General features: G+C 43.7%; 1 protein-coding gene and 1 long non-coding RNA gene across 2 annotated transcripts; one reads left to right on the top strand and one right to left on the bottom strand.

The window, feature by feature from the left end:
- Positions 1–232: 232 nt before the first annotated feature.
- LOC123071580 (uncharacterized) lies at positions 233–3,955 on the bottom strand. The gene is made up of 4 exons (XR_006434434.1): positions 3,409–3,955; positions 2,586–2,690; positions 628–725; positions 233–506 (listed from the first exon to the last, which is right to left on the bottom strand). It is a non-coding gene; the product is annotated as an uncharacterized lncRNA (long non-coding RNA).
- A 9,013-nt stretch (positions 3,956–12,968) lies between these two features.
- LOC123071578 (5'-3' exoribonuclease 3) lies at positions 12,969–21,723 on the top strand. The gene is made up of 23 exons (XM_044495155.1): positions 12,969–13,349; positions 13,956–14,058; positions 14,292–14,368; positions 14,494–14,685; positions 14,839–14,958; positions 15,057–15,119; positions 15,342–15,488; positions 15,596–15,760; positions 15,951–16,028; positions 16,146–16,232; positions 17,374–17,634; positions 17,724–17,819; positions 18,479–18,574; positions 18,804–18,874; positions 19,015–19,143; positions 19,227–19,303; positions 19,389–19,429; positions 19,504–19,578; positions 19,681–19,838; positions 20,082–20,186; positions 20,269–20,344; positions 20,449–20,552; positions 20,634–21,723. Exons 1-23 carry the CDS (start codon positions 13,146–13,148, stop codon positions 21,268–21,270), a joined length of 3,162 nt encoding a protein of 1,053 aa, XP_044351090.1. The 5' UTR covers positions 12,969–13,145; the 3' UTR covers positions 21,271–21,723.
- Positions 21,724–25,013: the final 3,290 nt, after the last annotated feature.

The following is a 25,013-nucleotide window of genomic DNA, read 5'->3' as shown; positions in this document are numbered from 1 at the left end:
TTCCCGACCAACTGTATGTTGGGGCAGCAATGGGGCTTTCCCGACCAACATCCTAATGGGCCTGGTGTTGGGCTTTCCCGACCGACTGTCTAACAGGGTTTTTTTTGCCAACCAACAATCAGACAGTGTTTTCCTTTGCCAACCAGTAAGTCAACAACATTTTTTTAGCCAACGCAACTTTAATTAAGCTATTGTACGCTGTCACATACATGTAGTCCATGCATTCGAAGCATAATCACCAAGGCACCGTATTTCATGTGCACCAAACATTTTTTTATTCATTAACTAATCGTCACATATATACACTTCAGTCTATTCTAAACATAACCACTAAGACACCATACATCATGATCAGAAAAGGATAGATAAAAATGCAAGTATGAGACATCAGTTGTACAAAATGGAAGCTCAAACATCCAGTTGACGTGGACTGTTGGCTTCATGGTTCTTTGTGAGTCCAGTACGGCTTCATGGGTCTTTGTGAGTCTAGTCCTTACGGTTGCTTCCTACAAAAGTTAAACAAGTCTCAATTTTTAGAATGCTCAATTAATTTAAGAAATTGAATGCATGCAAAATTCACATGTGCACTGTGCACAAAAAACATCATAAAATGAAGAATACACTTACCTAATTATAGAACTAGCATTTCAGGACATGGAGACCGCCAATCGACTTCCAGCAGTAGGCCATGGATGTGTCATAGAAGCCCTCCGTCCACTTTTTGTCTATCGATTGAAAGGAAATGCATCATTTACTTTGTACGATTGCTGAGCTTATAATGTTCCCGGGGATATACTTAAGTTACTATACATAGGTACAGCAGGCAATATTCCAACACTTTTTTTCAAAATAATAAACATACAACTTTACAGATAGTGGATACAGCGAGCTGACAGCTGAATATATATAATTGTGACTCTTTCAGTAGATGTACCGATTTCTAGTAGTTCACACTGGATATAGCAAGCTGAAAGCTAATTATAGATGTGACTCTTTCTGAACGCCGAAAAGTATTATAACTTAGCTCACCTAACATTGTTTTGGGTAGGAAGGGAGAACACTTAAAAGATACACGTGTTCAAACAGTTCCCAGCATTTTCGGCCCTGAATGGAAATAGGAATAGCAAACTAAACCTAAAAAAATAGGAGTAAGAAGAAAAGATGCTACATCACCAAAGTAGATTAACCTGCTATCCTTGCCAAGGTAGGCGAATGCAGACTAGTATTTAGCTTTGACTTAAATACACCATGATAATTGAAATTGTTAGTATTTGATGATATACTCTGTCGAATTTTCCTCAAAAGGGTATAAATTCTAGATTGCTAATGAAAGCCATGAACAAAATCCATCAAAATGAGGAGTTACAATAAGTAGGTTGAGACCAATATACTATTACCCAAATAGTTCTTATTGAGATGAAACTACATCAATCATACATCCCATCACTTCAGCCTGCACTACAGTAGTTGTTGAGATAGAGAACAATGTAAAAGAATAATTAGAATGCTCAATGCTGCATATAGTTCACGATTAGTGGCAACAATAGTACATAACTGGAGGGGTCTAACAAAGGAGAACTTATTTGCTTACATTATTGATGCAGTAATCTAGAAAATTAAACTCATACGATTTTTTCCCATTTCATGAACCTAAGGAATCACATTTTTCCACTTGAAGGTTAAAAAACATTTCGCCACTCGACATCTGTGGTAGTGTCTACCAAGGGTTGCATAAAAAACCTACTTTTTAGAAAGAAACAAATATATACAACAACAACCGAAACAACCCAATTACAAATTTCATGAGAATTGAGCAAACTTATGTAGCACAAAAGATTTAAACATTTTTTTCCAACAAACAACCATGTGAAGCAGAAGCAAAAAATAATCACTTTACTATAAGTGAACGACAGTGTAACTACTAAATTGTACTCCCTCCGTCCCGAAATACTTGTCGGAAGAATGGATGTATCTAGACGTATTTTAGTTCTAGATACATCCATTTTTATGCATTTCTCCAACGAGTATTTCCGGACGGAGGGAGTAGTAACATTCACCATACTGTTGGTTAGACAAACAGAGGACAACATCCACGTAAACAACCTTTCTAAGAGCATTTCCATGTTATGAACCTGCATGATCTATGATCATCTAGGTATATGCTCCAGGAACTAATTAAGTTCTACATTTCTTTTTGTTGATTTTGAGATCTGCTATAGCTTCCTCCATTGCTTGATGATCCTTTACATATTTTTATACCTTCATATCTGAAGCATCCCCTTTCATGTCTAAGTGCCCCTGACATGGCAGAGGTAAGAATATATTTACTGAAGGAGCACCCTCGGAATAGCTACAAATTTCTCGCCAAATAACTCAAGGCGGAAAAAGGCTAAATAACCAGCATGTTTGAATCAACAGTAAAATCCTAATAGAATAATACCAGAACCAGAGGATGCATGTAATTGATGGAAGTACTGGGATGGGTCTTGACATGGTTCAAATGGAAAAGAAAAGGCATGGAACCTATTTTCTCATGCAATAAGTAACAGCCAAGGAATACATATAAGCATTCCGGAAGAACTCACCAGCAGGTATGGACAGGGGTCAGGGGCCATGGGGTATCACAGGGCACCACCGCTAGGAGCTGGTGAGCAGGCCAACAAATTGCGCTGCTGCCGGGAGGAAGAATCCTGCAAATCAAATGATTTTCATGGTCTGGATTTGGATTACGATCAAAAAGTTATTACCTCCATATCAAAATATAAGACATTTTTGTAGGCCTACAAAAACGTCTTACATTTTGGTATGGATGTAGTACTTGATAGCAACAAAGAAATCGATAACAATGGTGTTGTATTTGCAATGAAATGATATTCTTTGATGGAAGATCAGGAATCACTCAAGATAATAAGGTTGTTGAGGGTCACACTTCCTTGGACATTAAAGTAACTAGAGACAGGATTAAGAATGGTATGCACTTGATTTGGGTGCCGCTTTTTGTTTCCCCATATGCATATGGTTTTTACACGTTGTGAAACATATTTTTACTGTTTTACCAAATGATGTTAGTTTTACAGGATTAAGAATTTGGAGCTGGTTCTGAAGCACAGTGTCTATTTGGGAGCTCTAGACCATAAAATTGGATTCAGTGACTTTCTGTAAGGTGTTCTTGTAGTTTAGGTAGTAGGTATCCACTTGAAAATACATCTGCGCATTACAGTGCAATCTCTATCCCATCCAATTTCATGAACAATCTAAACCCATCCTGCTTCACGTGGCAAAAATAAACTATAGATAAAAACGGATGTAAAGCTAGCAGATATACAAAAGCTGCCCTTGGTCTTCGTCTTCATCCATATCCAGCTTTTGCCACAATCACGATGAAGACGGGACTATGAATATGCTTACCGGGGGCTCCAGATCTGATGGAGGAAGGCTGAACTGGGGGCAGGCGTGCACTCTGTACCGCCGCTTCTGCCACAAGAACGACCACCAATGGTCGGAGGCCGAGATCCTTGGCCATGCGCCGCTTCTGCTGCTGCTTGTAGTCGTCGCCTTCGCTCGGCGCTACCCCAGGAGCAAGGTACACACCGACCGGAAGGAGGGCCAGAGCGGCACCCAGCACCAGCCAGGTGACGGCGCTGCGTCCTCCTTGACTACTTCACCTGGTAGAGGACTGTGCCGCTAGATCTGAAGGGGCCGACCTCCATGGTAGCCATCTCCGGCGGTAGCAAACCCAAGGCGGACGCATCTGGATGCGGGAGCCGGGAGGAGGCACTAGGAGGACGGGAGCACAGAAAGGCGGAGAGAGTGGGAGGAGGTGGGCATAAGGTCAGGCAGGTGAGGAGAAGATGGGGCGGCCATGGGGCGGAGAACAAGAGAATGGCGGCGCCGTCGCCGGAAAGAACGCGTGGATAGGGATAGGGTTACTGTGTGGTGGCTGGTAGGGGAAAGGGAGAAAAGCTAGTGGAGGATTTTTCAGGCCGGTTGGCGCGAAGCCTTTTTTCGGCCCGCACGCGCGCTCAATTTCGCTGGCCCAAACGATTGGCGCGGGCTATTTGCTGGCCCAACAAACGGTCGGTCGGTATTGTTTCCCGACCGATGGTTGGCTGGGTGTAAGCATATTGCCGTCCAACAATGAGACACTAAATGTCTTATTATTGCCGACCGACAGTCAGTTGTCTAAATAAGCATTACCGACCAACAGTTCGATAGAAACATTGCCAACAAACTGTGTGTTGACGTATGCTGACCTTTCCCAACCAACGTCAGTAGGGAATGTGGTGTCGTGGTGTAGTGAATTCTGACTTAAGGGTGAGAAAAGGAGGGAAATTGAAAAAGTGAATAGTTGTTACGTCAAGCTTATTTTTTCTATATTTCAATTTGAATTAAAATAAATAAATATATCATGACATGTCAATAATATTTCTTTTTGAAAAGACAAAGGTTGTGTCTAGAACCTTCCGCATAAAGAAAAAAATTGTTTGCTATTGTGTTCTGATGCAAAGAAGAAGGAATTTTTCAGGAGTTCGTACTAGGAAATATGATCTCTTGAAAATTCCAACACTAAATTTATCATAAGATATGTGCATTAGTTGTAATTTTTAATGTTTTCGTATTTTGCTTATACATAACTATCTCACATGCAAAGCACGTACAAAGGAATTGCTTTATGAACTGACTTGGGAAGAGTCCAATTATTTTCATTAGTCAACATATTATTTAATAATATTTCAGCTTCGTCGACTGTTCTTTCCCTGAAAACACAACCAGCACAACTATCCAAGTAGTCCTTGGAAGCATGTATCAAGTATTTCATTTTTCTTAAGAGAATGATCAGACAAAGCATTAAGTAACCGGAGAAGCCTCCCCCAAGCTTGTGGGAGACTCTTTTCTTTGATTTGCACAAAATTATATATTTCCCGCAAGGCATTTTGTTTCTTATGAGTAGGGAAATATTTAGCAGAGAAGTAATAAATCATATCCCCGGGACTACGCACACAACGAGGAGCAAGAAAATTATACCAAGTCTTAGCATCACCCTTTAATGAGAACGGAAATATCTTAAGGATATAAAAATAGCGAGACTTCTCATCATTAGTAAATAGGGTGGCTATATCATTCAACTTGGTAAGATGTGCCACAACAGTTTCAGATTCAAGGCCATAAAAAGGATCAAATTCAACTAAAGTAATAATTTCAGGATCAACAGAGAATTCATAATCCTTATCAGTAACACAAATAGGTGAAGTAGCAAAAGCAGGGTCAGGTTTCATTCTAGCATTAAGAGACAGCTGCTTCCATTTAGCTAATAATTTCTTAAGATCATATCTATCATTGCAAGCAAAGATTTCCCTAGCAGCTTCTTTATTCATAACATAACCCTTAGGAACAACAGGTAATACATAATCATTGGGAGAACCTTCATCATCACTATCATCAATAATAGGTTCTTCAGTAATTTCATTCCCCCTAACTCTAGCAAGTTGTTCATCAAGAAATTCACCTAATGGCACAGTAATATCAAGCACAGAAGTAGTTTCATCATGCATAGCAGAAGTGGCATCATCAATAACATGCGACATATCAGAATTCATAGCAGTAGCAGGTTTAGGTGTCGCAAGACTACTAATAACGGAAGGAGAATCTAGTGCAGAGCTAGATGGCAGTTCCTTACCTCCCCTCGTAGTTAAGGGCAAAATCTTGCGTCTTTCAAGTTCTTCATAGTGATCAACAGATATAAATCCCAAGTGACTCAGAGAATAGAGCTATGCTCCCCGGCAACGGCGCCAGAAATTAGTCTTGATAACCCACAAGTGTAGGGGATCGCAAAAGCTTTCGAGGGTAAAGTATTCAACCCAAATTTATTGATTCGACACAAGGGGAGCCAAAGAATATTCTTGAGTATTAGCAGTTGAGTTGTCAATTCAACCACACCTGGATAACGTAGTATCTACAGCAAAGTATTTAGTAGCAAAAGTGGTATGATAATAATGGTAACGGTAGCAAAAGTAAAGATAAATGTTTTGAGGTTTTTGTAGTAGTTGTATCAATAGCAACAGAAAAGTAAATAAGCGAAGAACAATATATGAAAAGCTTGTAGGCAATGGATCAGTGATGGATAATTATGCCGGATGCGATTCCTCACTGTAATAGCTATAACATAGGGTGACACAAAACTAGCTCCAATTCATCAATGTAATGTAGGCATGTATTTCATAAATAGTCATACGTGATTATGGAAAAGAACTTGCATGCCATCTTTTGTCCTACCCTCCCGTGGAAGCGGGGTCCTAGCGGAAACTAAGGGATATTAAGGCCTCATTTTAATAGAGAACCGGAACAAAGCATTAGCACATAGTGAATACATGAACTCCTCAAACTACGGTCATCACCGAGAAGTATCCCGATTATTGTCACTTCGGGATTGTCGGATCATAACACATACTAGGTGACTATAGACTTGCAAGATAGGATCAAGAACACACATATATTCATAAAAACATAATAGGTTCAGATCTTAAATCATGGCACTTGGTCCCTAGTGACAAGCATTAAGCATAGCAAAGTCATAGCAACATCAATCTCAAAACATAGTGGATACTAGGGATCAAACCCTAACAAAACTAACTTGATTACATGGTAAATCTCATCCAACCCATCACCGTCCAGCAGGCCTACGATGGAATTACTCACGCACGGCGGTGAGCATCATGAAATCGGTGATGGAGGATGGTTGATGATGACGACCGCGACGAATCCCCCTCTCAGGAGCCCCGAACGGACTCCAGATCAGCCCTCCCGAGAGAGATTAGGGCTTGGCGGCGGCTCCGTGCTGTAAAACGCGATGAAACTTTCTCTCTTATTTTTTCTCCCCGAACGTGAATATATGGAGTTGGAGTTGAGGTCGGTGGAGGTCCAGGGAGGCACAAGAAAGGAGGTCGCGCCCTAAGGGGGGGCGCCCCCCTGTCTCGTGGACAGCCTGTGGGCCCCCTGGTATTTTATTTTTATCGACGCCTCTATCTCTAAACATGTGGACATATTTCTCGATATCGGCTTCCGCTTGAGGGCAAGCGAGGTCTAAGCTTGGGGGAGTTGATACATCCATTTTGCATCATGCTTTTATATCGATATTTATTGCATTATGGGTTGTTATTACACATTATGTCACAATACTTATGGCTATTCTCTCTTATTTTACAAGGTTTATCATGAAGAGGGAGAATGCCGGCAGCTGGGATTCTGGCTGGAAAAGGAGCAAATATTGGAAACCTATTCTGCATAGCCCCCAAAGTCCTGAAACTCCATGAAAGTCATTTTTAGAATTAATAAGAATTATTGAGCAAAGAAAGTACCAGAGGGTGCCCACACCCTGGCCACGAGGGTGGGGGGGCGCCCACCCCTAGTGGGCGCGCCCCCTGTCTCGTGGGCCCCCTGGTGGCCCCCCGGTGCCCATTTTCTGCTATATGAAGGCTTTTACCCTGGAAAAAATCATAAGCAAGCTTACGGGACGAAACTCCGCCGCCAGGAGGTGGAACCTTGGCAGAACCAATCTAGGGCTCCGGCGGAGCTGTTCTGTCGGGGAAACTTTCCTCCGAGAGGGGGAAATCATCACCATCATCATCACCAACGATCCTCTCATTGGGAGAGGGTCAATCTCCATCAACATCTTCACCAACATCATCTCCTCTCAAAACCCTAGTTCATCTCTTGTATCCAATCTTGTATCAAAACCACAAATTGGTACATGTGGGTTGCTAGTAGTGTTGATTACTCCTTGTAGTTGATACTAATTGGTTTACTTGGTGGAAGATCATATGTTCAGATCCTTAATGCATATTAATACTCCTCTGATCATGAACATGAATATGCTTTGTGAGTAGTTACGTTTGTTCCTGAGGACATGGGTGAAGTCTTGCTATTAGTAGTCATGTGAATTTGGCATTCGTTCGATATTTTTATGAGATGTATGTTGTCTCTCCTCTAGTGGTGTTATGTGAACGTCGACTACATGACACCTCACCATTATTTGGGCCTAGAGGAAGGCATTGGGAAGTAATAAGTAGATGATGGGTTGCTAGAGTGACAGAAGCTTAAACCCTAGTTTATGCGTTGCTTCGTAAGGGGCTGATTTGGATCCACTAGTTTCATGCTATGGTTAGGTTTACCTTAATACTTCTTTTATAGTCGCGGATGCTTGCAATAGGGGTTAATCATAAGTGGGATGCTTGTCCAAGAAAGGGCAGTACCCAAGCACCGGTCCACCCACATATCAAATTATCAAAGTACCGAACGCGAATCATATGAGCGTGATGAAAACTAGCTTAACGATAATTCCCATGTGTCCTCGGGAGCGCTTTTCTCATTATAAGAAATTGTCCAGGCTTGTCCTTTGCTACAAAAAGGATTGGGCCACCTTGCTGCACCTTATTTACTTTCATTGCTTGTTACCCGTTACAAATTATCTTATCACAAAACTATCTGTTACCTACAATTTCAGTGCTTGCAGAGAATACCTTACTGAAAACCGCTTGTCATTTCCTTCTGCTCCTCATTGGGTTCGACACTCTTACTTATCGAAAGGACTATGATAGATCCCCTATACTTGTGGGTCATTAGTCTAGTGCTACAATCCGCTCTGCCAGATCAGATTGAGGTGTTGCGAGCCTAATTGGCGCGAGCGGGGAGTTTTCTGGAGTGAGCGGAAGCTACTATGAGTAGGCTCTCCCTTGTGTCGGCTATGTTGCAAACTACTCCGACGCCGCATCATCCTAGTGTGTCTGGTATTGTCTCTACAGAAGACGAGGTGGTAGAGCCATATGTTTGCTTCTCCCCTCGTGTTGGAACAATTCATCATCGATGTCTGCCATGTCCCCTGTGTTGTCTAGCTTTGAGGGAGAGACCAATGCCGTGCTTGTGGCTCGTGTGCTAAAGATCATGCCCGAACTATGAGAGCTATGCTTGAGCCCTACTTCACTACTGTCACTGGGGCATTTGAAAGTCGACTCATCAGCAACCTCGTCTGAGGGTCATGATTCATCTCTGTCACGTGAGCAAGTGGAGGCGCCTATATCCATCGTGTCGGTGGTGTTTGAGGCTGATGAGGTTCCGATGACCAATATGCTGGCAAAGGTGGTTGCGAATGAGGATGGCGCTTGTCTTGACGGTGCTGCCACACACTCACCCGGGTCCATCAAGCATATGGTTCACATGGGTGAGATGTTCATTTGGGCAATGTTGTTATTGTGCCTGGAGTGCCGATGCCTCACCTCAGGGACTTATTTGGCATCAAACTTGTCGAATGCCTTTAACTGTAATGCTAAATCCGGGAAAATGATTGAATGTCTCTTGAGGAAGAATGCATCGAGGGACAAACACAAAAAGGATGGCACTCACCCTCAATCTAACATCCGCCAAAAGAAATCTAGCAATGGAAAAAAGGGCGACATCAATGGGGAGATGCAAGTACTTCCACGATACAGTTGTATAAACTACAATCGTGGGCTCAGATGTGTCCGTTGTCTCTGTCGTTAGATTACATTATTCTCAAGTTCTTGTGGACCGTTGGGGTTATTCGTGCCGCTGTGACCCAAGTGTATGGGGGTTGCAGTGGCTCCGTGTTGGTTGTGTTTTTTGGGTGGTCATGTGGCTCTGTAGTTTGCATGAGCGGGCAAATTTGTGACAATTTTTGCTCGGTCTTCCATTAATTGACCAGACAATTCTCTTTTTCTTAATTAATGGATGAGGTAGAACTTTTGCCTCTGTTTGGACAAAATCTATGAATACACTGGGTATGGAAATATGACATTCCACTTAACTAACCTGCCAACAACCATTGGGATCCTAGGTTTCATAATTCAGGAACAAAAAAACCCAGAAACACCAAGGGAAATTTGTTAAACAAGCCAGAACCAGTCTCGAGCACTTGAGTGTCAATGACCGCAACAAATTAAGAGCATAATTTATCATCAACTTGAGCCCGATTAGAGTACAAACATTAGGGGGAGGGGAAGAAAACCTACAACAAAACCGAAAATGAAGGGGGTTAACTAGTGGAGAAGCATAGCTCCTGGATGCTACTCGGCGTTAAAGTTGGTTCTCTTTTTTCTTTTTGTTTTTAGTATTTCGAAAAAAACAGGTTGTTGTCTTTTATGGAGCTAAATATTCAAAAACGTATTAAAATTTTAAAACATATTTTCAGAAAATTATTCAATATGCATTCACATAAAAAAAGTTTAGTGTATATATAAAAAGTACAGTATATATAAAAAAAATTTAGGGTGTATTAGAAATTTTTTTCATCATATAATTAGAGCATCTTCAACAGGCGCGCTATAAACGCGCCGCGCCGAAAAAGTAATGGTTTTAGCGCGCGCTACCGTTCCCGGCGCTCCAGCGGACGCGCAAAAATCGCGCGCGCGGCATATGTAATTCAGCGCGCGGGCGGAAACGCCATCGTGCGCCGCTTATTTGCTGCGCCCGCTCCCCCGCGCTGGACTCTCGAGCGCTCGCTCTCACTCCACCAACCCATCCAGCCACGCCGCCGCCCCGCGCATCCCGGTCTCTTCCGGCGACCGTTCCGACGCTTCCCAGGTCTCTTCCCGCGCGGCCGCGGCTTCCTCCCTCTCTCTGGTCAGCGCTGCCGTCGCGCGCGGCAGCCTCCGACGAACAACGCCCGTCCGCCCACCGCCGCTTTGGCGCCCGCAAGGTGTTTGACAAAACGCCCGCAAGGTATGTATTGCTTCCAACTTCCACTTTTTTGCATGAAATTTGGTGCATGTTGTTTATAGCCTAGTTTTGAACATTTTAGATGAGTTCGGGCTATAACTCTTCTGAAGAAGAATTTGATATGGAAGAGGAGGAGGATCTTGCAATGATCCTAGCTATGCGTATCAATAAAAAATCGAAGCACGGTGGTTCAGTTATGGGTCGACAGAAAATTTGGACGGATAGGATTGATGCCCATAACGGATTGATGAGGCACTATTTTGTGGAGAATCCCACATACCCCGAGTCCTACTTTCATCGCCGGTTTTAGGATGAGCACCGAGTTGTTCAGGCGCATTGCAGAGAAACTAGCGAGCCATGACCGATTTTTTCAGCAGAGGAGGAATGCCGCCGGAGAGCTCGGGCAGATCACCTTTCAGAAGGTGACAACCGCTTTGCGTATGTTGGCATACGATATTCCGACTGATCTAGTCGATGACCACTTGGCCATGGGTGAGAGCCAAGGCATCATGTGTGTCAAGCGCTTCGCAGTCGGAATTGTGCAAGTGTTTGGCCCGGAGTACTTGAGAACTCCCAATGCTGAAGATGTCGCAAGGCTATTGGAGATGAACAAAGCTCGCGGGTTCCAGGTATGCTAGGCTCAATAGATTGCATGCATTGGAGTTGGAAGAATTGTCCAAAGGCATGACATGGACAATTCCACGGACAAAAAAAGGGTTTCACTATAATCCTTGAAGCGGTGGCCGATCACGAGACTTGGATTTGTCATGTTTTTTTTGGAATGCCTGGATCTTTGAATGACATCAACGTTGTCAACCGGTCACCACTGATGAGTAAGATTGCAAATGGTGAACTGCCACCAGTGCAGTTTGTAGCTAATGATCGTACATACAACCATGGCTACTATCTTGCGGATGGCATCTACCCAAAGTGGCAAACATTTGTGAAGCCGTTGAAAAAATCGGAAGGTAAGAAATATCTTGATTTCCAAAATGCTCGCGCGGCGGCTAGAAAAGATGTGGAGAGAGCTTTTGGGATTTTGCAAGGCCAATTTGCTATTGTGAGAGGACCGGCTAGATTTTGGGATCAGAAGATGCTTTGGTACATAATGCATGCTTGTGTGATCATGCACAACATGATCATCGAGAATGAGTATGGTTAAGATGTAGACTACTCCCAGTATGAGCACCTGGGACATCCCGTGCGAGTGCGACGAAGGGCTGAAAGGGTGGCCCGTTTTGTTGCCTCCTATCATGCCATTCGACGTCCGGCATCGCATAATGAACTCAAGAAGGATCTCATTGAGGAGTGGTGGGCTTGGAATGGCCGTCGAAGATCATCATGGTTTATGCGTTTGATGTTGTATTGTTGAACTATTTGTTGTATTTCTCAAAGTACTATTTGTTTGATGGGTTGTACTCCCTCTGTTCCTAAATATAAGTCTTTGTAGAAATTCCATAAAGGACTACATACGGAGCAAAATGAATGAATCTACACTCTAAAATGCATCTATATACATCCGTATGCGGTTCATAGTGAAAATCTCTACAAAGACTTATATTTAGGAACGGAGGGAGTAATAAATTGAACTATTCATTTAAACTTGGTTGTTAATAATGTTTGTGATTTAAAAATTATGTCGTGTCTTTGTTTTGTGTGAAAATGCAACAAATGGGATGCGCGGCTGCTCGCGCGCGCTGCATTTTGACGCGCCGCTGGAGCTGCGCGCGCGCACTGCATTTTGGCGCGGCTGTTGGAGCCAGCGCTGCGCCCCGCATCAAACCTGGCGTTGCGCACGCCGCAAACCAGATTTTTGCGCGCCGCGTGTTGGGCGCCTGTTGGAGATGCTCTTAGAAAAAGTAAATCGTATATTATGGCCCTAAAAAAGAATCTTCATTGCATATAACCAAAATGTCACGCCCGCTGGCGTCATACAGGATCCAGCCGGGGATGTGGCCTTCCTGGGCCGGTTCGGCTGCGACGGGCTCAGCTTACTTACCTTCCCCAATTACCACCCTAAAAAAAACCTTCCCCAATTTGAACATGGCCGGCCCGGCCCGGCCCGATGACACTGGAGTCAAACCTCTGACGCTGATGCGTGGGAGAACTCCAGAGAAGCCCTTCCCGCATACGGCAAAAGAGCCCCCTCCCCCTCGCCGACCCCGTCTTCTTCTCTCGAGCAAAAGCATCCAACCTCAACAAGGTCCAGATCGCAAAACCGCCTCTCCTCGCGTCCCCACCTCAGATATTTCCACGCCGGGAACGGCGTATACCGTCCCCGCCTCGTGCCATCTCCCTCCTTTTTTAGGGTTTCGCGCCTCACTCCTCTGCCCCTCTTTCCGCCCCGACCCCGTCCGCTCGTTCGTTTATAGGGTTAGGGTTCCGGCGAGCAGCTCTGCCTCCCGCCGCCGGCGGCGATGGGTGTCCCGGCGTTCTACCGCTGGCTGGCTGAGAAGTACCCGATGGTGGTGGTGGACGTGGTGGAGGAGGAGCCCGTGGAGATCGAGGGCGTCCAGGTCCCCGTCGACACCTCCAAGCCCAACCCCAACGGCCTCGAGTTCGACAACCTCTACCTCGACATGAACGGGATTATTCACCCCTGCTTTCACCCGGAGGACAGGGTAAGTACGGTCGCTTCCCCCGCCCCCCCCCCCCTTCCCCCCCCCCCCCCCCCCTCCTCAATCTCGAGATGTGTTATTTTGATTGGGCTGTTCGATTCGGTGCTTCCGAGCGAGGAAGACCGCGAGTGGTTCGGTGTGGGATGGCCTGGCTGCGTAGATACGTGATAGATTTGTGCTTGGCTGATTGGTGTATGGGGAACTATGCAGTTGTGCCGAGGGAAATTAAATTACTTGTAGGATGATAGTTGCAATTAAAAGGGAGCTCCTAATTGTCCCCAAACCATCCTGAGATGCCAGGAGGATTGCTGTAGTTCAGCTATTCAAATTTGATGCTGCAGTTCTATGCTTAAATCACAATATTCTGTTTTCTGTCAAACTACACTGCAAGTTAAATTTCTGGACAAGTGAATCTGCCAAGAAGATTCAAGTTCATTGTAGTTAGGAGGCCCTGCAGTTTGCGAACTGCACGCTGCTGCTTTATCATCAAAAGTTATTCTGGAAGCATTTTATTTCCCCCTAACACGGACAATTCAACGTCTGCTTATTGCCCAATGTCATCAATACCAACTTCTATGTTGACCGTGGTTCTCTCTTCTACTGCCACAGCCTTCGCCGACAACATTCGCTGAGGTTTTCCAGTGCATGTTTGATTACATAGATAGGCTCTTTATCATGGTTCGCCCTCGGAAGCTTTTGTACATGGCCATTGGTACGCATTTCATCTCTTTGTTATGGAGGGAATTCCCTCGCTGATCTTTTCTGTTTGGCTGTTCTAATGTTGCTCAAACTGATGTAGTCATACTCTTCCTTTAGAATGAATAGGCATCCTCTTCCCTGAACAATGGCAAAACATGTTAAGCTTCCCTTTGAACAGCTTACTATTGTCTCTACTTACATTAAACACATTTTCTCCATTTTGTATTGTCCTACAATGGCTTACAGATGGTGTGGCTCCTCGTGCTAAGATGAACCAGCAGCGCTCTAGACGATTCAGAGCTGCAAAAGATGCTGCTGATGCGGTCAGTATTCTAGTGGAATTATTTTCTTATATTCAGTATAATCATACAGTTGTATCTATTGTTATTTGTGGAAATCCACAACCATTTATGATTGCACTCACTGGTTACTGTTGTCCTATGTCCAGGCTGAAGAAGAAGAAAAACTGCGTGAAGAGTTTGAGAGGGAAGGAAGAAAGCTTCCTCCAAAATTGCAATCACAAACATGTGATTCTAATGTTATTACTCCCGGCACGGAGTTTATGGCTGTTCTATCAGTTGCTTTGCAGTACTACATCCACCGCAGATTGAATTACGATCCTGGATGGAAACAAATTAAAGTAAGCATATCTTTTTGCTAATTTGACATTTAGTGTTGGGATTTATATTTGTTAAATATGTTTGGTCATATTTCCTTATGGTTCAATAACACCATGGATTGGTATTAGAAAGTATGTAGAAATAATATGTATCCTGATTACAATCTTTTGAAGGTCATTCTTTCTGATGCCAATGTTCCTGGTGAAGGGGAACATAAAATCATGTCCTACATTCGTGGCAATAGGAACCTTCCTGGATTTATCCCAAATACCCGACATTGCCTGTACGGCCTGGTAAGTTCTGTTCCTGTATGCTTAATGCTCTATTTCTTGTTGGACAATATTTTATCTGTTAGTCTTGCTAACGTATAAATTTAATCTCATGAATGCAGGATGCAGATCTAATCATGTTAGCTCTAGCAACACACGAAGTGCACTTCTCCATACTGAGAGAGGTTCTCTTCTCAGAATACAGAATTTACGCTTTCTGCCATATCTACATGCCACAGCCTTGTGCTAATAAACAGTGTTACTTTTTTTTTTGTATTTTCCTGTTGTCTATGTTGCTACTCTACTTAAAAAAATCAAGTTCTTTCGTTCAGAGCACTGCCTTTTCCATGAACATTTCCTTTGACTTTTTGCCATGAAAGCTTATTTGCATACACTTTGTTTTGCAGGTGGTTTTCACACCTGGACAGCAGGACAAATGCTTCTTGTGTGGTCAAGTTGGACATCTAGCAGCAAAGTGTGAAGGAAAGGCAAAACGTAAAGCTGGGGAGTTTGATGAGAAGGGTGATGAAATAGTACCTAAGAAACCTTACCAGGTAATGAGATCAATTTCTTCTATTGCAACTTGTGATGTGATGCTATTCAGTGGACTTACCAACGGACTTACTTTCATTTGTGCTGCTCCACTTTTGTGCCTTCACAGTTCTTGAATATATGGACCCTACGAGAGTACCTAGAATACGAGTTCCGAATGCCAAATCCAGCTTTCGAGACTGATATTGAACGCATCATTGATGATTTCATCTTCATGTGCTTTTTTGTTGGCAATGATTTTCTTCCACACATGCCGACACTAGAGATTCGTGAGGTTTGTTTCCTATTTTATAGTTCAAAAGGTTACTTTGCAGCTAGCAGCTATGAAGTTATGTAGTGTTACCAGTTACTACTAAAGTGGAGCTCTGTTTTTTCTTTGGAAGTTAGACAGGTTTCGTTTTCTGTTTGTAGTTCACTTTCTTAGATTATTGTCACACGATGTTAACTTCCATATCTGTCTGCAGGGAGCTATTAATTTGTTAATGGCTGTATACAAGAAGGAATTTCCTAATATGGGTGGCTATTTAACTGACGCTTGCACGGTATTCAAATTTCATTCATACCTCATATTATCCAAGTGGTATCTTAGAAATTTATTTTATTTGAAATGATTCTCATGGGTATTTCAGCAGTAACACATTTTATCTTCATTGCTGTAGCCTGATCTGAATAGAGTCGAACACTTCATTCAAGCAGTTGGTTCATACGAGGATAAAATATTTCAGAAAAGAGCTCGTTTGCACCAGGTAAAGATGGCGTCTATCTTGATTTTGCTTCTCAATTACTCCCTCCGTCCCATAATATAAGACGCTTTTTGACTCTAGTATAGTGTCAAAAAAAGTCTTACATTATGGGACGGAGGGAGTACTTAACTTCAACTGTATTTTTGTTACGAGCAATATCCTATATGACATTTCTTCTCTATGGATGATATCGAATGCTTTTTCATGTTGTCAAGTGGCAACTAATCTACCTTATAATTGTGTTAGTTGTTCACAATAGTTAATATTCCCCATTTCTGTATCTTGGCTCCATATAGCTTGATGTGTCTGCTTTTGTGGTTAACTGTATTTTTGTTATTTAAGCTGGAATTTTTGTTAGATGCTTTGCATGCACAGTGAATATTATGGGTCATTAAATTTTACAGAATAAGAAAATATAGGGGTCTGCAATGGTCTTCTATCCATATTTGTGCTTGGAATTTGATATGTTATCATGAAATTTGCATTTGGCACAACACATTCACAAAGGTCAGGCAAGACATGCCTCCCCCATCCGTAGCCATTTCTCGAGTTGTGTACTCTGCAAGGGTCAGTTTGGTTGCTACCTCTGGTCCGTGCCTGAAAAAAAAGGGTGCCTGGTATGTGCCTGAGTCGTTGATGTTTTCTGCCTGACCAGGCAAATCTGACATGTACTACATGTTTGGTTGGCAACTTGGCCTGGGTAGGTGTTTAGGAGCTAGTAAAAGCTAGATGCTTTGAAAAGTCTCCCGTGGGTCCCTTTCTCACATAAGATTAGTAGTCCAGGCAGCGGCCTGGCGCTTGATGGTGGACGCTTGAGCCAGGCTAATTGTGCCGCACGTGATTCAAGGCAGGCTAATGATGTCAGCATACATTCCAGGCCAGTCACTCATTTTATTTCCCAGGCACAAACCAAACAACACTCAGGCAAGTCTCAGGCAGCCTCCAGGCCAGGCACAAAGTACCCAGGGTAGCAATCAAACTGACCCTAAATCTCTTGGAACTCAACAATATAAGTAAACGACTTTTGATTGCAAATGTTTCCAGACCTACTTATACATTTGATGCTCAGCCATTATTAAGTTAGCAACTAGTAGTGGGTGCTTTCACTTACAGTTTACATTTTCAACGTTGCTGTCCTTTGTAGCGTCAAGCTGAAAGAATAAAACGTGATAAAGCCCAAGCAAAGCGAGGTGATGATCTGGATCCCCATGTAAGGGGTGATCTTATTGTGCCTGTTGCACGTTTCCAAGGATGTCGCCTTGCCTCTGGGGCTGTGGCTTCACCATATGAACATAATGGACGTAGCATGGAAAAGGGCAGTCAAGCTAAGAAAGCACGTGTATCATCTTCAGATTCCAGCCTTTCTGCTGCTGTTGTTGAAGCTGAAATTAGCCTTGAAGCACAGGTACTCAATTTGATCTTTGTTGAGAAGGTGTTATATTTGTTTGAAGATATTTTTATGGTTTCATCTGAATCTTGCTGCAACTTCTACAGGCACGTGAAAACAAAGAAGACCTGAAGTCAATGCTTAAAGTTACACTTCGTGATAAATCAGATCTTTTTAATTCCGAAAATCCTGAGGAGGACAAGGTATTTCTTGTATCTTTGGTTATCTGTGCAGAAATCTTCTGCTGCTTTTATCAGTTCATTGCAGTTCTAAGTTCAAGCTCAACAATGCTATGCATATTGTCATGACATTGTTGAGAACACCGGCCACTATATGTAGCCAATGTTAAGATTCCTTTACTTAGAGATCTTAGTGATAAGATAGGTTTAAATTACATTCCTGGTAGGTTGTGATTATATAAGTTAACATATTATTTACTTTAGGGGCAAGGCATGTCTTCCCTTTAAAACAATGGAACTAGTAGTAGGTTTCTGTATAAGCCTCTGAGCATATCAGGGATTAAGTCCTCCAGGTGGATTAAACAGAGTGAATACCCTTTACTAGGTCCCTTGTCTTCAGACCTTTACTATCCGCTTCATGTGACACTACATTATTGAAGATATTTGAGAGTATAGGTTGAATGAAAAGCACACTTATGTATTTAGGATCCCTGCTGTGGGGGTCCCATCCCTTGTCTTCTGAACTTTTACTATGCTTGCACACAACACTAAGTTATTGAAGATGTTTGGGCTTTGGGAATTGAAAGTACACTCCTATTTTGTGGACCTTCTGAGACTCTATTTATATATTTTTTAATGGTTAAAAAACTCAGGCGATAACATTATTTGTTAATAATATTCAGATAAAGCTTGGAGAACCAGGATGGAGAGAAAGGTATTATGAAGACAAGTTTGGGGCAAGAACACCTGGGCAAATTGAAGAAATACGTAGAGATGTTGTAAGTATTGTGGAAGTGCCTTTAATATACTGCATTCATGATTTAAAAATATATACTGCATTCATGATTTAAAAATATATACTGCATTCATGATTCATTAGTGACACCATACCCTGTTGCCATTATTACATTATTCATGATAGAAAATGTCACTTGATCATTTTTTGAATAATACATTTCCCCTAATTCTGTATTATCTTCTTATATGATGTGCTCTATGCTCCTTCAGGTTCTCAAATATACTGAAGGTTTGTGTTGGGTAATGCACTACTATTATGAAGGTGTCTGCTCATGGCAATGGTAATTTAGCATCTTTTAGTTGGCCAAATATAAGACGTTACACTGTTTTATTTGTTGCACAATTGCTGATAGGTTTTAATTGTTCCTCTACCCATCACACTAATACCCGTTTCATTCTAATTTCTTCTTGCTATATGTAGGTTTTACCCTTATCACTATGCCCCTTTTGCTTCGGATTTAAAAGGTTTAGGCCAGCTTGATATAACTTTTGAACTTGGGTCACCATTCAAACCTTTCGATCAGCTTATGGGAGTATTCCCAGCGGCGAGGTGAATATGCTAATATTTCCTTTCTTCGATCCTAGTACCTTGATGTGGTGGATTATTTGATAGGTTGTTTCATTACATTTCAGCTCACATGCACTCCCTGTACAGTATCGGCAATTGATGACCGATCCTAGTTCGCCAATAATTGACTTTTATCCGATTGGTATGCTTATTTTATCATGAATAGTATCAGATTCTCCTACAACCATAAGCCTATTCTAATCCGTTTTAACCTGTGTATGCTGCAGATTTCGAAGTAGATATGAATGGAAAGAGGTTTTCTTGGCAGGTACATTTATCTTAGTAAGTATACTTATATATACCATACACCTTCCATATTTAACTAAAATTTGTACTTTACAGGGGATAGCTAAACTGCCCTTCATTGATGAAGCTAGGTTGCTGTCTGAGATTAAAAAAGTCGAGCATACTTTGACGGTATGAAAGTGTGGCATCTGTTATATTGTTTTATGGCATATATGTAATAGAAGATCTTGTTTTAACTTACAAGATTTTCCATATTCTCCTCGTCTTGTGTAGCCTGAAGAAGCAAGGCGAAACAGTACAATGTACAATATGCTTTTTGTGAATGTCGCACACTCAATTTCGCCTTATATCTACTCTCTCAGCAGCAAATTCGGACATCTGCCTGATAACGAGCGAAATGAAATTAAAGAGGAACTCAATCCTGAAGCTAGGTTAGCTAACCCTACCAGGATTCTTGATTGACTGCAGATAGTATATTTCGTTGTTCAAGTATAGTAGTTCCATGTCAACTGATTGGCCTTCTTACTTAGTTCTACTCAATGTGCTTTTTGTTGGGGCCTGTGGGCAAAGTGAACATGAGTAGACTGCCATCTTATAGTATGACAAATAAGCACCTCTTATATGAGCTGCTATAACTATAACATTACTTAGCTGCTCTTGTTTATTTTGTGCAGTGGAGGAATGAATGGTTACATCTCACTTTGTGGTGGGGATCCAAGTCCGCCTGTCTTTAGATCTCCTGTGGATGGACTGGAGGATATTATGGACAATCAAGTGATGTAAGCTCATTTCCCCCCCGTATTATTGATATGATCTAGTGGCACTTGAATTAATAAAGATTATGACATTTGCCTTCCCTAGATGCTCAATTTACAAGCTTCCAGACCCTCGTAAGCACATAGCACGTCCACCTCCTGGTGTTATCATACCCAAGAAGGTACATAATTGTTGTTATTTTCGTGTAACATTGACATAAGTATATCATTCCACTTGGGAAGTGTTCACTGTTAACAAGCGTATGTTGTTTAATCTGCTCTTAAGATTGTTGAAGCTGGTGACCTGAAACCACCGCCTGTGCTGTGGCATGAAGACAATGGCAGGAGGCCTTATGACAATAACAGGAAGCATTGTGATAACAGCAGCAGGTAGTGTATTAGCCTTTTGCCCTATTTAGTCAATACTTGCTTCAACATTGCAAATCCTAACTTACTTTTGAAATGGTTCAGGCAAAACCCTGCAGGATCGATACGGGGCCGCCAACTAGGGGAGGCTGCACACCGACTAGTGGCAAACAGCTTGAATGTTTGCGGTGGCGGACAATACCCCCCGGCTAGGCCATATCAAACTATAATGAATGGTATGCATTATCCAAACGGAATGCCACCAAGGATGGAGCAGCCTGCTGGACGTTCTGGTTGGCATGTTCCTAGTGATAATCTACCCAATGGTCAGGCACCAGCCTATGCGCAGCGATCAGGTCATCAGTATACAAGAGATAATCGTGGAAGGCAACAACCATATGCGAGAGACAGCCACAGCGATTCAAGAGGAGCAGGCCGGCATCCATCTGGATACCATCAGAATAGTAGCAACGCATATTCATCACATACTGCTCCTCCGTCATCGGGTTTTGGACGATATGGGCAACCCCCCTCGTATGCTGGGGGCTATGCTGGTGGGGTCTACCAGCCTGCACCATATGCAGGAGCCCAACAGTGGCAGCAGCAACCACCTCATAGTTCCTATTCTGGAGGTGGGGCGCCTGCTGCAAGACCTAATTCACGACCGCAGCAGTCACAGAACCGCTACAGCAACTTAGATAGGACTTCAAACAGGAGACCACCAGGTCAGGGCCGCTACTAGGCTCTCCTCTTTGGTTCTAGCCCTGGCTTTGCTGTTACTCCTTACTAGAACTTACATCGACTTAAATCAGGCATAGGAATAGACACAGCATTTGCAAAGTCTGGTGATCTTCAAGCTTCTTGATCGTGGTACAAAAATTACCTAGGGGGAAGTGTTGTATACTATAGATTATTGCCATATCACCAGATACTGGAGTAGACACATCCAATTTGCAAATTCTGGTGATCTCCAATGCTTCTAAGACAGCAGCAGCAGCAGCAAAGATTGTAAGGGGCGTGTTGTACACTAGCATTTATTTTCAGACCACCAGATGTTGGTGGCTGATTTCGGTTTTTTCATTTTGGGCATGATACATAAGTTATCTGCTGTTGGGAGGATGTTAACAAGTTTTTGTATTGTAAAGATGATGTATGTATCTGGATTCATTCTATTTTGATGATGGATAATTAGATATATGCGTAAGAAATCCCATTTTTCTGTTCATAGATTGGCTATAGTGGATGTTATTGGCATGTTATTATCATGAACATGCTGTTTGTCCCGTTGGTTTACTCCAGAACTTCCACTCTAGCCGGGAGATTCTCCCAATAGCTCTGAGTAACCACATCCGTGGAGTGTGCGTGCGCCTTTGTGGCGGCTGGATCTTGCATTAAGGGAAGTGAGGTGGAAAGTCGTTGCATGGAATTTTGGTGAAATTAGTGTAACCTTTTTAATCCAGTTATACTACAATCTAACACAGTTTTCGCGCTTCGCGATACACTACCTCCACCTGAATTCAAAACTGAGTTTTAGCTCGTGATTAGGATATGTAAACACCGGGGATTTAGCATTCTCATTGGTAGAAATGCAAAGTTAACAGCACTAGTGCAAACAAAGAAAACAAATCTTCACATCACATAACAATAGATTACGAGATTAACAATGTGTTTTTAACAATCTGAATTCCCACTTCAGCTTTGGATCACAGGAAGAATCAATCTCTGAATGCTCTCAATGGTACATGTTTTGTATCAACAGGGAGCAATGCAATTTTTTTTCGAGGGTACGCCAATGGCGTAACTTAGCTTTATAGAAATGAGAAAATATGTACAAGAGATTACATGTCGCTAGTTAGGAGTCACAAGCCGACCCTAACCAAGCCTCCACACCACTCTCTAGCTCTACGCGACTACTCTATGATTGGTTGTCCTCTAAAAGCTCCTGCTTTGGCCCAGGTCCGCAGCTCATCAAAGATTGAGTCTACCGTGTTCCACTCGTTCTTAATCGTGCCCGTGCCGAAGACCCTTGCATTCCTTTGCTTCCATATCGTCCAACAGCTTAGCATCACGAAAGTGTCAAATTCTTTCCGAGACTGCTTATCTATTAGCTTTCTCGTATCCGTCCACCACTGCACCAATCTAGAGTCGTTGGTTGGGCAAAGGTCGGTGTCGGGGTTATCTCGCGGGCGGGTTCGCGAGACGACAGATGCCACGAGGTGGCTTGAGGTGAGGTCAAGACTGCTTTGGAGATCCGGGGACGAGATTGGGCAAACAACACGCGATGGTTTACCCAGGTTCGGAGCTCTCCGGAGAGATAATACTCCTTGTCGGTGTGAAAACCGGCGAATCTCGGGTAGGGGGTCCCGAACTGTGCGTCTAGGCGGATGGTAACAAGAGACAAGGGACACAATGTTTTACCTAGGTTCGGGCCCTCTTGATGGAGGTAAAACCCTACGTCCTGCTTGATTAATATTGATGATGTGGGTATTACAAGAGTAGATCTACCACGAGATCAAGGAGGCTAAACCCTAGAAGCTAGCCTATGGTATGATTGTTGTTCGTCCTATGGGCTAAAACCATCCGGTTTATATAGACACCGGAGAGGGCTAGGGTTACACAAAGTCGGTTACAATGGTAGGAGATCCACATATCCGTATCGCCAAGCTTGCCTTTCACGCCAAGGAAAGTCCCATACGGACACGGGACAAAGTCTTCAATCTTGTATCTTCATAGTCTTGGAGTCCGACCGATGATGATAGTTCGGCTATCCGGACACCCCCTAATCCGGGACTCCCTCAGTAGCCCCCGAACCAGGCTTCAATGACGACGAGTCCGGCGTGCATATTGTCTTCGGCGTTGCAAGGCGGGTTCTCCTTTAAATTCCATGTGCCTGCTGAATAGTGTCCGGCTTCCTTATAAATGTTGCGCTCCTTGGCTTCCACGTCCAATAATGGCCCTCTTCCACGTGTCGTATGAATGCGAAAAGCTAGGGTATTTTTGCGTTTTACCCCCTAGCCATGCGAATGAGCTGCCTATAAGAGAGGCGAGGATCTAGATCCAAATCAAACCATCCTCCTTCCGCAAGTACTCATTAAAGCGCCTTTGACAAAAATCCATTCCATCATGGATAGTTGACGCGGCTCCTCCTCTCGCGCTCCTAGCCCTCAGCCAGGAGATTGGAGGAGATGTTCAGTTCCGCATAGCGAGCTAGTGACGCTCCAAGTAGAGGGATATCTTCCCCCGGCCTTCATGGTTCCGGTTCGAGCCGGACTGGCCACCTACAAGGGTGGAAAGCAGGCGGAGAGCGTCTCCAATCCCTCCAGAGGAGAGCGGGTATGCTTCATCCCTTATCTAATAAGGGGACTCGGATTTCCCATACATCCGTTTCTCCGGGGGCTCCTGGAGTTTTATGGACTCCAGCTTCACCACCTTACACCTGCCTCCATTTTGCACATCGCGGGCTTTGTAGCTCTTTGCGAGCTGTTCTTGGGCATCGAGCCCCATTTTGCGCTGTGGAAGAGATTGTTTTGCCTCGTACCCCATTCTCACGAGGGGTCGATATATCAAGTGGGCGGAGCTGAAATATGGCGCATCACCGGGACCGGATATCTATCCGGAACCCCGAAGAAGGCGTCCGAAGACTGGCCTTTGGAATGGTTTTATATGGAAGACGCCCCTCTGTCGGATCCAGTTCGGATTGGCCTCCCGGAGTTCAGCAACGCTCCCTTGAAGAAACGCCTGAGTTGGCGCCCGCGGAGCCCTCAACGGGAAGATGATGGGAGCATCCAATATCTGATGGGCCGGATAAGGTTACTGGCCCACTCCGGATTGACCATGATTGGAGTCATGGCCACGTGCATTATGCGAGGGGTGCAGCCGCTCCAATATAGGGGCCACCCCATGTGGGATTTCAACGGGGAGGATGACGCCACCCGTCATGGCCGCAAGGGGCCGGGATCGGCCGCCGATCTGGTGAAGATCCTGTCCGGCTTGTACAAGGGGGAGAAGGAGGACTTCCTCCGCACGAGTCCATTGAATGGATTCTCCATGAATAACCCTCGGAGCTGGGTAAGCGGACGTTTATCTATCCGATCCATATTCCCAAAGTCAAGTGTCTCACTTTGTGATTTTGACGCAGGAGCTGCGCCGGGACGTGGAGGGCATACAAAGCCTGACTCCACAGCCCGAGGATCCGGGACGATCCCTTGATCCGGCCTCCGAAGAGGATCCGGACATAAAGGTGGAGCTGATTGACGGGGTGTTCCACCAACTTAGCATGGACAATGCTCTAGTCGCCATTACGGCTGACTACCCCGGTTTATCTCCGGCTTCCCAGGTGACTACGACCGGAGTCCTGACACCATTACTTGATCCATGCTCATTTCTGACCACCGTATACCAATGGTGCTCCGCAGGAGGCGCCTTTAAGGCGGGAAGCCGAACCCGCGGCGGCTGACCAACAAGGGTCAGTTCGGCCCAGCAGGC

The sequence above is a fragment of the Triticum aestivum genome, chromosome 3B (assembly GCF_018294505.1).
Source record: "Triticum aestivum cultivar Chinese Spring chromosome 3B, IWGSC CS RefSeq v2.1, whole genome shotgun sequence".
NCBI classification, from domain to species: Eukaryota; Viridiplantae; Streptophyta; class Magnoliopsida; order Poales; family Poaceae; genus Triticum; species Triticum aestivum.
The sequence above is the reverse complement of the archived record's forward strand: the minus strand, read 5'-3'. Positions and strand labels throughout refer to the sequence as shown.